Source organism: Oncorhynchus nerka, linkage group LG10 (assembly GCF_034236695.1).
Source record: "Oncorhynchus nerka isolate Pitt River linkage group LG10, Oner_Uvic_2.0, whole genome shotgun sequence".
Lineage (NCBI taxonomy): Eukaryota > Metazoa > Chordata > Actinopteri > Salmoniformes > Salmonidae > Oncorhynchus > Oncorhynchus nerka.
In genome coordinates, this window is record NC_088405.1 from 40,419,639 (window position 1) to 40,434,125 (window position 14,487).

At 42.4% G+C, this 14,487-nt stretch overlaps 2 protein-coding genes across 3 annotated transcripts in view; both read left to right on the forward strand.

The window, feature by feature from the left end:
• The window catches only part of ret (ret proto-oncogene receptor tyrosine kinase), a 31,218-nt gene extending 29,895 nt beyond the window's left edge, over window positions 1-1,323 (forward strand). The window contains exon 20 of the mRNA XM_029669857.2: window positions 469-1,323. Coding sequence (XP_029525717.2) covers window positions 469-626 — 158 coding nt within the window. The 3' untranslated portion in view covers window positions 627-1,323. The remainder of the gene's footprint in view (window positions 1-468) is intronic.
• A 3,018-nt stretch (window positions 1,324-4,341) lies between these two features.
• On the forward strand, window positions 4,342-13,724 carry LOC115135311 (chondroitin sulfate N-acetylgalactosaminyltransferase 2-like). Of its 2 annotated transcripts, XM_065023319.1 has the most exons (9): window positions 4,342-4,470; window positions 5,861-6,131; window positions 6,485-7,475; window positions 7,725-7,941; window positions 8,025-8,126; window positions 8,277-8,455; window positions 11,405-11,499; window positions 12,711-12,792; window positions 12,907-13,724. In XM_065023319.1, exons 3-9 carry the CDS (start codon window positions 6,827-6,829, stop codon window positions 13,197-13,199), a joined length of 1,617 nt encoding a protein of 538 aa, XP_064879391.1. In that variant the 5' UTR covers window positions 4,342-4,470; window positions 5,861-6,131; window positions 6,485-6,826; the 3' UTR covers window positions 13,200-13,724. The 2 variants fall into 2 exon arrangements, with proteins under 2 accessions (XP_064879391.1, XP_029525726.1); XM_029669866.2 differs by lacking the exon at window positions 5,861-6,131.
• Window positions 13,725-14,487: the final 763 nt, after the last annotated feature.

Consider the following 14,487-nt stretch of genomic DNA (forward strand, 5'->3'; position numbering starts at 1 on the left):
AGATGGCTGCCAGTGACTTAGTTACCATGAACAAACAATGACTTAGTTACCATGAACAAACAGTGACTTGGTGACCATGGTGTCCTGTTACAGTGACGCAATTCTTGTATCTGCTTTATGTGGACATCAGTTATCAATGGTGCGTGAGCCAAGGATAACATTTAGAGGTCATGACATACATTACCAATAATGTAACGATAATTGTTGCTATTTGTCTTTTGAATCTTATTTAATCAATCCAGTATATTTTCTCGGTTAAACTATACAGGAACCATGGACACCATTATTGTCTGTGAAGTGATTTCTGCATAGGATTCTAAATGTATAGCCTTCTCATGGTCCTATGTCAAACAACCGTCTATAATTAACTTCTGAAAAATGCATTCTGTCCTAAATTTGAGGGAGCCTTTACTGTCTGCACTCTTTTTCTTTACTCGGTGCAGAAAAATGATATGTTCTCGTTTTTAGGCATGTCATACCCGAACTGGCCTGAGAAGAGCCCCGTACTGCTCAACAGACTTGATGCCACTAACCCAGTCTTTACAAGATATGCCAATGATAGCGTTTATGCAAACTGGATGGCTTTGCCTTCACCCGCAAAAATTGTGGACAAGATTGATAGTTAAAAGCAAAAACCATTGTCGAAAATAAAGATTCTTAATGGGGTAGATGTGTATATTTATATAAAACTGTACATATACAATCTAAAGTTGGTGCCCTTTCATTTCTGTTGCACGGGGGTATTCCAAGTTAAAACTGGGGGATTTCAAAAGTGCATTTGCTGAAAAATGGCTGGAATTACATAGACCGTGTTTCAAGCAGCTCTTCGGTATGTTAATCATTACCTCAAAGTCATGTTGGCCAAGTATCATTGCATGACCGTGTACCAGGTTGTATGTCAATGTTAATGTCTTTCAAGTGCCTGTGCCGCTTCTACGATAGCCTCCAATTAGTAGTGTACAACTGTGAAAATGTTGTTTCCAGACCAGAAATTAAAGGGGACTTCTTTACCGTCACCTGTCCTATAATGGTAGACCTGTGAGGTTAAGATGGACAAAGAGTGGACACTGAGTTCATCCAGAAAAATGGCAAAGTTTCTACTTCATATGATCATGTTCTTTGAAATGTAAAAGCCACTTTTGTCTTTCCACTTTAATAGAATGTGGGCATGTTCGGTGTCAAAGCTGCAGCTCACCATTTGATTCCTCGTAATGGCAATCTTTGTGCAACAGTTAGCTAGGATTTTTGAAAACAAATGAGTGTTATCAATTGTTGTTTTATCATTACGTGATTATGTTGCAATCAATAAAAAGTTCAAATGTGTGCGATCTATTTATATGCTAGGCTCCCTCTTCTCTCTTTCTTTCATCAGATAATATGATAATGTAAAAAATAATGGACGCTTACGTTGTGAATAAAACCTTATTTATCTGAAGCAGTCAGAAAACATGACTCCCCCCCCGGGTTTGATGCAGCTTTAGTTTCCATTGGAGGAGGGCAGGAAGGGAAGTCTAAATTCAAGACGAGTCTAACATGAACATTAACTTTCCATGTCAACATCCGAATACCTAAACCATGGTTATGAAAAAATGGTTCATGTGCCATATTGAACTCCTCGATTTGCCCTGTCAGAATGACAAGCATTTAAAAAAGGATATTGGCTTGTTATTTAGTCATTTAGCCATTGTCTATAGAATAACATGACCTGAAATACTGAACTTGCTGCCCAGTACTAGAGGTTATAGCATCCGTTCGTGAGAGAGAAGCATGCTGGAGTGCTGGATTAGAGGGAGGATGTAGATGATGTGTTGAATGCACCATTTACCATGGCAGAGGTGGAAAAGGGCAATAGGTAAGGCAGGGTTAACTTCACCTGGGAAAGATAAGGTGTGCTATATTATGTTGGACCATCTTAGTGATGATGCACTGGATAAGGTATTGGTGTTGTACAACACAGTGTGGGAGGAGGGGAAACTACCAGGCAGCTGGAAGGAGGCAGTGGTACCAATCCGGAAGCCAGTGAAGGACCCAATGAGGCCAACAAGCTATCGGCCAATAGCTTTAACATCACATGTATGTAAGATTATGGAACGTATGATTACGGAGAGGGTAACGCACTTGCTAGAGAGCAGGGGGCTAGTATCGCCACATCAGAGTGGGTTCAGGAAGGGAAGGGGAACTATGGACCCAGTGCTCTGCTTAGAAGCAGAGGTCAGGAAGGCTCAGGTGAACAAGGAGACTGTTATAGCTGTCTTTTTTGATGAGGAGAAGGCGTATGATATGATGTGGAAGGAGGGATTATTAATCAAGCTTGATATTATGGGGGTAGGAGGAAGAACGTACCACTGAATAAAGGATTTCCTGTTTGGTAGATCTATCCAGGTGAGGATGGGAAAGTCACTATCAGGCAGCTACCTGGTGGATAATGGTACACCACATGGGAGCGTGATTAGTCCTCTGTTGTTCTCAGTCATGACCAATAATGTTTACTCTCAGGTACAGCCAGATACTGGGAGGTCGATATTTGCAGATGATGGGGCCTTATGGAAGAGAAGCCATACATAGTCAGGAAGGTACAGGAAGCAATTGATGAGGTAGAGTGGTGGGCATTAATGTGGGATTCAGGTTCTCTGTAGAGAAAACTCAGACAGAGTTCTCTACCAGGAGGAAGGTGGGAGATGAGGTATGCTTGAGGTTATATGGGAGAAACTTGGAGATGGTGGGGTCCATCAGGTTCCTTGGGGTATATTTTGACACTAGGCTGACCTGGGCAGAACACATTGAGAGAATGGTGGGAAAGTGTAAGAAGGTGCTAAATGTGATGCGCTGTCTGATGGGGAAGGAGTGGGGGGGGGGCTGGGCGTTCCTCATTGAGGACCATGTATGTTGCATTGATCCGATCTGTAATAGACTATGGCAGTAAAGCGTATGGTTTGGCAGCCCGAACGTCATTGGAAAGGCTAGATGTCATACAAGGGCTCAGAATATGTAGTGGGGCGTTTCGGACCTCTCCAGTGGCTGCTCTACAGTTGGAGATGCTGGTATATGCCATTGCAGATTAGGAGACAGCAGCTGGCAATTAATTATTGGGTCAACCTACAGGGACATGGGTTGTCTCATCTTACGAAAGGGATTTTAGAGGCATGCTGTGAACATGAGCGAAGACAGAACACAAGCTTTGGGTGGGTGGGGTAATACCCAGGCGAAGGAGATGGGACTGTATGGATGGGAGTTTTGTCCAACGGTAGCTATTCCTGTAAATCCACCATGGCCCCTCCTACCTCCAGTAGTTGATCTAGAAGTGTTGTAGAGTCTACAGAAAGATAGGGAGGGTGTTCATCCATCTGATTTGTTTAAGAGAAGTCTGGATACTGTGTATCAGGATTTTGTGGCCATTTACACAGATGGATCAAAAGATCCAAGGACAGGACGTACTGGGTCAGCATTTGTCGTGCAGGAATGTGGAGTGGAAGTCAGAAAACGTGTTACAGATCATCTGGCTGTATATATGGCGGAGCTGATGGCCATACTGTTGGCCTTGCAGTGGGTGGAGGAAGTCAAGCCAGACAGAAGTAGTTATTTGCTCTGATTCATGTGCAGAGTTGATGAGTCTCCAGTCCTTTTGGTCACATAGCAGACAAGACCTGCTTTATGAGGTGCTACAAACCCATGGCAGGATTAGACAGATGGGTATACAGATACGATTTATTTGGGTCCCAGCCCTTGTGTTGGTGGAGGGGACCAAGGCAGTTGATGTACTGGCTAAACAAGCACTTGGTAGTGGGGATGTTGATGTTGTAGTTTCAATGAGCAAGGCAGAGGCAAAAAGCCTGTTATGGACAGTGATGGTGCAGAGATGGCAGGAGCAGTGTAATAGAGAGACTAAGAGCAGGCATTTACTTCATGTTCAGAGGAAAGTTGTGGAGGGGAGGATGGCAGGAAGGGATAGAAGAGAGGAGGCTATTTTTGCAAGATTAAGGGTGGGACACAGCCAGTTGAATAAGTCTGTCAATGTGATAGGAAAGCATCCAACGGGAAAGTGATTATTGCCAGGAAACAGAGACCGTGGAGCATGTATTGCTGCAGTGTGGGCAGTATCAGAGGAAAGAGAGAGGCTGGGATCTAGTATGAGGGAGAAGTGGATACAGGAATTTAGTTTAAAGAGTATATTGACTAGAACTTCATTAGATATAGTCTCAAATATTTTGTTATATTTTTTAAGAGCAACATATTCTTACGATTTTAATTTCTCCCTGTCTATGGCCCTCCAGTGCAGTAGGTGACGGTAATGCATCATAACGTTGGATGTCAACTGCCGATAAACCACACCAAAGAAGAAGCTACAGAAACTATTTTGCGGAAGTACAGTTTCTTTTCTCGATCAGTCCACTTTGCTCCGTGGCGTTGTTTAGAATAATTATTTTTGATGCTACTGCTTTTTAGTCCTTACACGGAGAGCTGAATATCTTGGTAAGTATTTGCAAAAATATAACGTTACTGTTCGAAGCAAATATTTCTCGATATACAGCTAGCTACACAATCGTTCCAACCGGCTCATAGCAAGCGGTTGTTTACACGTATCTAACGTTAGGTGTTAGCTAGTTTTCCAGCTAGCCAACTCTCAGGTCCCCTTTGTAGCTTGGTTGCTACAGTAGTTACCCAGCCACAAGCTCATTAGTTCGGCTAATGTTGTTGTCGTTGTATAGCTTGTTGGCTAACGTTAGCTACCTTCCTAGATGTAATTGTTCCATAAGCAGACAGGCATTGCTGGACAGCCCTCAGATCGAGTCTTGAATAAAAACCACATCGAGGGAAAGTGGTTCAGGTGAAAGTCTATTCTCAAAAGTTTGGACACCTACTCATTCCAGGGTTTTTCTTTCTTTTTTTAGTATTTTCTACATTGTAGAATAGTAGTGAAGACATCAAAACTATGAAATAACACTTGGAATCATGTAGTAACCAAAAAGTGCTAAAACAAATCAAAATATATTTTAGATCTCAGATTCTTCAAAGGAGCAACCTTTTGCATTGATGACAGCTTTGCACACTCCTGGCATTCTCTCAACCTGCTTCATGAGGTAGTCACATGGAATGCATTTCAATTAACAGGTGTGCCTTGTTAAAAGTTAATTTGTGGAATTTTGTTCCTCTTAATGCGTTTGAGCCAATCAGTTGTGTTGTGACAAGTTAGGGGTGGTATTCAGAAGATAGGCCTATTTGGTAAAAGACCAAGTCCATATTATGGAAAGAACAACTCAAATAAGCAAAGAGAAACGACGGTCCATCGTTACTTTAAGACATGAAGGTCAGTCATTACGGAACATTTCAAGAACGTGAAAGTTTCTTCAAGTGCAGTCACAAAAACCATCAAGCGCTATGATGAAACTAACTCTCATGAGGACTGCAACAGGAAAGGAAGACCCAGAGTTTCCTCTGCTGCAGAGGATAAGCTCATTAGAGTTACCAGCCTCAGATTGCAGCCCAAATAAATGCCTCACAGAGTTCAAGAAACAGACACATCTCAACATCATCTGTTCAGAGGAGACTGTGTGAATCAGGCCTCCGTGGTCAAGTTGCTGCAAAGAAACCACTACTAAAGGACACCAATGAGAAGAAGAGACTTGCTTGGGTCAAGAAACACGAGCAATGGACATTAGCCCGTTGGAAATCTTCCCTTTGGTATGATGAGATTTTTGGTTCCAACCGCTGTGTCTTTGTGAGATGCAGAGTAGGTGAATGATCTCCACATGTGGTTCCCACCGTGAAGAATGGAGGAGGTGTGAGGGTGCTTTGCTGGTGACACTGTCTGTGATTTATTTAGAAGTCCTGATTATTTAGACTATGATTTGTTTTTCAACAGGACAATGACCCAAACCACACCTCGAGGGTGTGTAAGGACTATTTGATGAAGGAGAGTGATGGAGTGCTGCATCAGATGACCTGGCCTCCACAATCACCCGACCTCAACCCAATTGAGATGGTTTGGGATGAGTTGGACCTCAGAGTGAAGGAAAAACAGCCAACAAGTGCTCAGCATATGTGGGAACTCCTTCAAAACTGTTGGAAAAGCATTCCTCATGAAGCTGGTTGAGAGAATGCCAAGAGTGTGCATAGCAGTCATCAAGGCAATGGTGGCTACTTTGAATAACCTCAAATATATAAAATAGATTTTGATTATTTGTTTAACACTCTTTTGGTTATTATATGATTTCTTATGTGTTATTTCATTGTTTTGATGTCGTCACTATTTTTCTACAATGTAGAAAATAGTAAATACAAAGAAAAACCCTTCAATGAGTAGGTGTCCAAACTTTTGACTGGTACTATATGTAAAACATGAAATTCAAGTTCCTCTTTAAGTCATTGCTAGGTCAACAGTATGTTTATTGCACCAGCATTTCCTTTCTTGCAGAATTTGTTGACACCATATGAATATGACATGAATGAACAATGATTGCTGAATGAATGCTTTTTCATCTAAAAGGTTCTAAATCATGTGTGCACTGATGGACGAATTCCAAATGGATTCCACTCGCAATGTAACACCTGCAAGAGAACAGGCAGATTGTGATCATCAAACAAGATGCACCAGCGGTGTTCCTGACTTTATCTGAATAATGTGACATGAACGAACAAAGTAGCTTTTTTTGTATAGCAGCACTCAGAACAAACGTCCACCTTGTTGTTAATCTAACTTGCTCATTAGAGGGGACCTTTTTAACATTCCTAGAATATGCATTGGACCTAATTCTGTCCAGCTTGAGGTAGATTTACCTGACGTGAAAGGGAATGCAGAGTCGTCGCCCATAGACCGGATGCGAGCGTGATGCCCAGGCGAAGCTTTCCGCTGCAGGGACGGATGCGCTGGCTGTTCCTGGGGCTCGTCCTGCTGCTGGTCCTCTTCCTCTTTGCTTACTTGCTGGAGTGCACTCCCCCAGCTGACGTCAGCCTGGTCCTGCCTGGCTTGGGAGGGGAGTCCTATGGGAAGGAGTACTACCGTGCCCTGCTGCAAGAGCAGGAGGAGCACCACCTCAGCCGTGCCGCCAGCCTCAAGCGGCAGATCGCCCAGCTCAAGCAGGAGCTCCAGCAGATGAGTGAGAAGCTCAAGGACCTGCAGGACTGGAAGGAAGGCCTTGGGGTCCAGGGACTGGCTGAGACCAAGGACCAGGTGCCTGGGGATCTCCTCGAATTCCTCCACTCCCAGATCGACAAAGCCGAGGTGAACACGGGAGCACGGCTGCCCAGCGAGTACGCCCTGGTCCCCTTTGAGAGCTTCAACTCTGGTAAGGTGTATCAACTGGAGATGGGGTTGACCAGGCACCCAGAGGAGAAGCCTGTGCGGAAGGACCGCAGGGACGAGCTGGTGGAGGTCATTGAGGCGGCCCTGGACGTCATAAACAACCCAGACGAGGAGGATGGCCAGGAGGATGTGCCCATGCAGAGGCAGGCGTACACTGAGAGCCACTTTACTGAGGGTAAGAGAGTTATACTGGGGTAATGTAACAGTGGTTCTCAACCTGATCCTGATGATAAGTTGACCGATTGCATGTGCTAGTGCTGCCAAATATCTGGAAGGGCTGAGGGCCAGAATGGGAACCCCTAATCCAGATCACTATCTGCTTGTTTCATGGATGCAAAAAATGATGTCATCTTGCCTTTTAAAGTTGAACAATATTTGTTCCCTATGTTTGACAAAACTGTGATGTGTACCCTTATGTGGGCAGGGCTGTACAGAACAGAACGGGACAAAGGCACACTCTACGAGCTTTTCTTTGCAAAAGAGGACTCCGACAATTTCCACCACGTTACTCTTTTCCGTCCATTCGGTCCTTTAATGAAAGTCAGGAGCACATCCGTAGAAACGTCCGGAGTCGTCATCAATATCATTGTACCATTGGCGGGCAGAACAGATGCATTCTCACAGTTCCTACACAACTTCAGGTCAGTGGTGGTGAGTCATGTGAAAATGTCTATGTAGCCTATACCTACTATTTGTAAAGATTGTGTAATTTTTGTGATTGCAGGGAAGTTTGCATAAAACATGATAGGGAAGTGCATCTTACGGTGGTCTACTTTGGACAAGAGGGCTTACGAGAGGTGAAGTCTTATTTGGAAAAAATGTCCAGGTTTGTTTTCTTTTAATATGAATGAAAGGATATATGATGTGCTTTTGATATGATTTTACTGCTGGACATCTGTCACTTGTCTATGTTTCTAGTCTAGATGTTTCGTGCTCAAAACCACAGACAACTGAAATGACATTGTTGGTTTTGTAGGGAGGAGACTTTTACCAACTACACCCTCATCCCAGTGGACGAGGAGTTTTCCAGGGGCAGGGGTCTGGACATCGGAGCCCGCGCCTGGAAGAAGGGTGACGTGTTGATGTTCTTCTGTGATGTGGATATCTACTTCACACGGGACTATCTCAACACCTGCCTCCTTCACACCGCTCCAAGTAGGTGCCTTCTATCGAAACATTGTAGCCTACACATTCCTGTTTCCTAGGGATATAACGATTCACATCGATGCCCGATTCAAATGTTTGAGATATGACTGCATCGGCCGCGGACCCGAAACCAATCCAAATTTTGCATCCTTCGGTCAGAAAATCGATTGAAACGGTATGAATCGTTGTATTTTGTTTGTTGTTGCTCATATTACTTTCTACCTTCTGAAAATGCCTCATGTTTTGTGACAGCTGATGCGCCCTCTCCTTCAGTGTCGAACTAAGCATGTGATTGTGTTGACAGTCAAGTCATTTTGCATGCCGAACCACCTCAGGGGAATATCCAGTAGCCTAGTCAAACTGCGCACTGTGCCCAGCTTTGTGTGCTGGCCAGCGTGAGGTAGGTGGCCTGTTCCTGATCTGTATGGCATCTTCAGTGTTCAAATGCTAAAATGACTTGCGCAACATTAGGCTGTCACGGAACTAATAAACCCTATGTCATTTGCTAGGTAATTGTTATCTATACATTGTTGAAAATGTGTTTTACCGGAATAAAAGTAAACTACTGGAGATGCAACTCTCATCTGGCTATAGGCTACCTGTTGAACGGGCCTTAACAATATATTTTATTTAGATTGTTCAGGTTCACCATCAGCGTGTGTGTGTGGTCATTTTTAGATATATAGGGTAAAGTTGATCATTTCATAACGAGCACAGCAATCACTTTGCTAGGCGCACTGCATGGTCAAATTGGGAAGAGAAAAGGCATCAGTCAGGAAGTTAACTTCTTGCGTCGAGCCATCCCGGATCCGGTATCGTGACTACAGCCTCAAGCTCATTACCATAACGCAACGTTAACTATTCATGAAAATCGCAAATGAAATGAAATGAATCTATTTGCTCTCAAGCTTAGCCTTTTGTTAACAACACTGTCATCTCAGATTTTCAAAATATGTTTCTCAACCATTGCAAAACAAGCATTTGTGTAACAATATTGATAGTGTAGCATTTAGCGTTAGCATTCAGCAGGCAACATTTTCACAAAAACCAGAAAAGCATTCAAATAAAATCATTTACCTTTGAAGAACTTCGGATGTTTTCAATGAGACTCTCAGATAGCAAATGTTCAGTTTTTCCTGAAAGATGATTTGTTTAGGACAAATCGCTCCGTTTTCTGCGTCACGTTTAGCTACGAAAAAACCTGTATCCGGATTGTGTAAATCTATCCGCAAGCTCATTAGCATAACACAACATTAACTATTCATGAAAATTGCAAATGAAATGAAATGAATCTATTTGCTCTCAAGCTTAGCCTTTTGTTAACAACACTGTCATCTCAGATTTTCAAAATATGCTTTTGAACGATAGCTAAACAAGCATTTGTGTAACAGTATTGATAGCCTAGCATAGGATTATGCCTGGCTTTCAGCATGCAACATTTTCACAAAAACCAGAAAAGGATTCAAATAAAAATCATTTACCTTTGAAGAACTTCAATGAGGAGACTCTCCGTTAGATAGCAAATGTTCCGTTTTTACAAAAAATATTATTTGTGTTGACAAATCGCTCCGTTTTGTTCATCACGTTTGGGTAAGAAAAAAAACGAAAATTAAGTCATTAAAACGCAAACTTTTTTCCAAATTAACTCCATAATATCGACAGAAACATGGCAAACCGATGTTTAGAATCAATCCTCAAGGTGTTTTTCACATATCTATTGACGATAAATCCTTCGTGGCAGTTGACTTTCTCTTCTGAAGAAATGGAACGCGCATGGACCTACAGATTACGCAATAATTTCGACACAGGACACCGGGCGGACACCTGGTAAATGTAGTCTCTTATGGTCAATCTTCCATTGATATGCCTACAAACACGTCACAAGGTGCTGCAGACACCTTGGAGAAACGACACAAAGGGCAGGCTCATTCCTGGCGCATTGACAGCCATATAAGGAGACATTGGAACACAGCGCCTTCAGAATCTGGGGCATTTCCAGTATGAAACTTCATCTTGGTTTCGCCTGTAGCATTAGTTCTGGGGCACTCACAGATAATATCTTTGCAGTTTTGGAAACGTCAGAGTTTTGTCTTTCCAAAGCTGTCAATTACATGCATAGTCGAGCATCTTTTCGTGACAAAATATCTTGTTTAAAACGGGAACGTTTTTTATCCAAAAATTAAAAGATCGCCCCCTATCTCGAAGAGGTTAAAGCTTGGTCGCAAATGGGTCTTCCAAATGGACAGTGACCCCAAACATACTTCCAAAGTTGTGGCAAAATGGCTTAAGGACAACAAAGTCAAGGTATTGGAGTGGCCATCACAAAGGCCTGACCTCAATCCTATAGAATATTTGTGGCCAGAACTGAAAAAGCGTGTGCGAGCAAGGAGGCCTACAAACCTGACTCAGTTGCACCAGCTCTGTCAGGAGGAATGGGCCAAAATTCACCCAACTGTGGGAAGTTTGTGCAAGGCTACGCAGAACTTTTGAACCAAGTTAAGCGATTTTAAAGGCAATGCTACCAAATACTTATTGAGTGTATGTAAACTTCTGACCACTGGGAATGTGATGAAAGAAATGAAAGCTGAAATAAATAATTCTCTCTACTATTATTCTGACATTTCACATTCTTAAACTAAAGTGGTGATATTAACTGACCTAAGACATGGAATTTTTACTAGGATTAAATGTCAAGAATTGTGAAAAACAGAGTTTAAATGTACTTGGCTAAGGTGTATGTAAACTTCCGACTTCAACTGTACGTATCGAATCGTCTTGAAAGAGAACGATGCACATCCCTACTGTTTCCAACATTCAAATTCTTTGGGTTTTCTTCCATGAGTACTTAATGCGGGCAGTGTGTGACTTGTCATTTTTCTAAATGTGTACTATTGGCATTTTGCATGTAATTTGTACAAAAATACATTTCAACCCCTCCATCTTGTTTTCTTCTTGTAGACAAGAGAGTATTTTATCCAGTGGTTTTCAGTTTGTATAATCCTGCCATAGTCTATGGAAATCTGGAGCTGGCTCCCCCCATTGAAAGTCAACTTGTAAGTACCTGTAAAAATGGATGACCAAAAAAATATATTCACTACATGACCAAAAAGTATGTTGACACCTGCTCGTTGAACATCTCATTCCAAAATCATGGGAATTCATATGGAGTTAGTCTCACCCTTTGTTGCTATAACAGCCTCCTCTATTCTGGGAAGGCTTTCCACATTGATGCAGGGACTTTCTTTCATTCAGCCATGAGCTAAGTGAGGTCAGGCACGGTGTTGGGCAATTAGGCCTGGCTCACAGTTGGTGTTCCAATTCATCCCAAAGGTGTTCGATGGGGTTGAGGCCAGGGCTCTGTGCAGGCCAGTCAAGTTCTTCCACAACGACAAACCATTTCTGTGTGGACCTCACTTTGTGCACGGTGGCATTGTCATGCTGAAACAGTCAAGGGGCTTCCCAAACTGTTACCATGTCATTGTCAAGATTTCTCTTCACTGGAACTAAGGGGCCTAACCTGAACCATGAAAAACAACCCCAGACCATTATTCCTCCTCCACCAAAGTTTACACTTGACACTATGCATTCGGGCAGGTAACGTTCTCCTGGCATCCACCAAACCCAGATTTATCTGTCAGAGAACGTGTTTCCACTACTCGAGTCCAATGGAGGTGAGCTTTACTCAACTCCAGCCAACACTTTGCAATGCGCCTGGTGATCGTAGGCTTGTGTGTGGCTGCTGAGCCATAGAAAAAGCTCCCGACGAACAGTTTCTTGTGCTGACGTTGCTTCCAGAGACTGTTTGGAACTTGGTAGTGAGTGTTGTAACTGAGGACGGACAATTTTTACGTGCTTCAGCACTTGGAGGTCCCGTTCCCGTGTGGCCTACCACTTCGCAGCTGAGCCGTTGTTGCTCCTAGACGTTTACACTTCACAATAGCAGCACTTACAGGTAGGGGGCAGCTCTAGCAGGGCAGAAATTTTACGAACTGACTTGTTGGAAAAGTGGCATCCTATGACGGTGCCACTTTGAAAGTCACTGAGCTCTTCAGTACAGGCCATTCTACTGCCAATATTTGTCTATGGAGATTGCATGTCTGTGTGCTTGATTTTATACACCTGTCAGCAACGGGTGTTGCAGAAATAGCCGAATCCACAAATTTGAATGGGGGTCCACATACTTTTGTGTATATGTAGTGTGTTTAATTGTAACTCAATGTTTGCATTAGTCAACTTGCCAATGTCAAGTGTTCTTTTCGTATAGATTCACAAGAAAGATGCTGGATTCTGGAGAGATTTTGGCTTTGGAATGACATGTCAATATCGCTCAGACTTCCTTAATATCGGTAAGCCATGTTAACCGAGAAGTTTTGCTATGGTGTTGTGTGCTTTCTATGTATTTTTACTCTGACAATTCTATAAGCAAGACATCTTACTACCCCCTCAATTATATTTTCTAGGAGGTTTTGACCTGGACGTGAAAGGTTGGGGTGTGGAAGATGTCCACTTGTACAGGAAGTACCTGCGGAGCGACCTGATCGTGACGCGTACACCAGTATCTGGCCTCTTCCATCTGTGGCACGAGAAGCAGTGTGCAGACGAGCTGACTCCAGAACAGTATCGCATGTGCATCCAGTCCAAAGCCATGAATGAGGCGTCCCACTCCCACCTGGGCATGCTGGTGTTCCGCGAGGAGATCGAGAATCACCTCCGCAAGCAGGCTTATAAGACCCAGGGCAAAACTGAAGACTGAATTATGCCTTTTTGCTAGGCGGCCATCTTAGGTACTCTGCATCAGAACTCCTTGCTTTTTAAATCTTGTATTTGTAAAAAAAAAAAAAAAAAAAAACTGAGTTGCACATGCTGTTACTAACATGACTAAAATGCACTATACAGAAGACCTGTTTGCACAAAATCCTGTTACATTTCACAGATTAGCTAAAGACACGTTTGGGAATGTACAAAAATTTACATTAGTAAACGTGAAGCGTCAACTTAAACAAGACTGAGAATGACACCACCTGCGTCAACACAAAAAGACATATTTGAAGTTAGGGAAATTTCATGACCTATCTATCAAGTTAAAGCAATGTTCTTGCCTGTGAGATCAAGCAATCAATGGACAGTGTTCTTTAAAAAAAATGTAGCCCAATGATAACTATACTGCCATAGTTTTTAATGTCAAGATTGATTTAAAGTTGTATAGTGATTTTAAAAAAGGGACCTTTGTTTGAATAGGCTTTGTTGAAAGGGAAAATAAACACTGCCTCTGATTTAACAGTATCGAAAATGATTTATCCGGTTTTAATTTTGTTTATTTGGGAAATGTACCAACATGTACAGATCTGACTGGATTGTGACTGAAGAATTGAAACTTGAACTCAATGATGTGGTCAATCTTAAATGGAATGTATAAGTCATTGTTTTTCAGCCACGGATTGTCATACTTTGTCTAAATAGAGAGGAGGATAATTAAAGATATATCCCTCCTGAGGCCATTGATAGTTGTGAGACTTGGGGCTCTTCAATCACTGAAGCGTTACAGATTGCGAGATAGGAAAGGTATTTGCCGTATGCAGGCTCCTCTGACACGGAAACATTGCCTTTTAAATTTCAATCGGGTTGTAACGCTGCACTTCCGCGATAAGATTTGAATAAACCCAAACTAATTGCGCGATGTTAAGGTAATTTCCGATTTATGCAGTGTTTACCCTTAATGCAGTCTCCGCTAACAAGGGGGAAATTGCCTTAACATTTCAATCACGTGGTACTTCTGTGATACAGACTTGGTTGAAGATAAAGGTTTAAACGTAATAATTCCGTGCAGAAGCGTTCCAAAATGTACCGGAGCAAAAATGACGTGTGTTCACAGTAAATTAAGTTCGCCATCAAAGTGGACAATAAACACAAACGTAGCGAATTTCAGATAACTACCCAGAAAACACAGTTGAACTGTTTTAATTTCATTCTATACATTTAAATGTTTTCAGATCTACAGCCATTATTACTTGATGTCACATTTTCAATGCTAATCCTGAAGA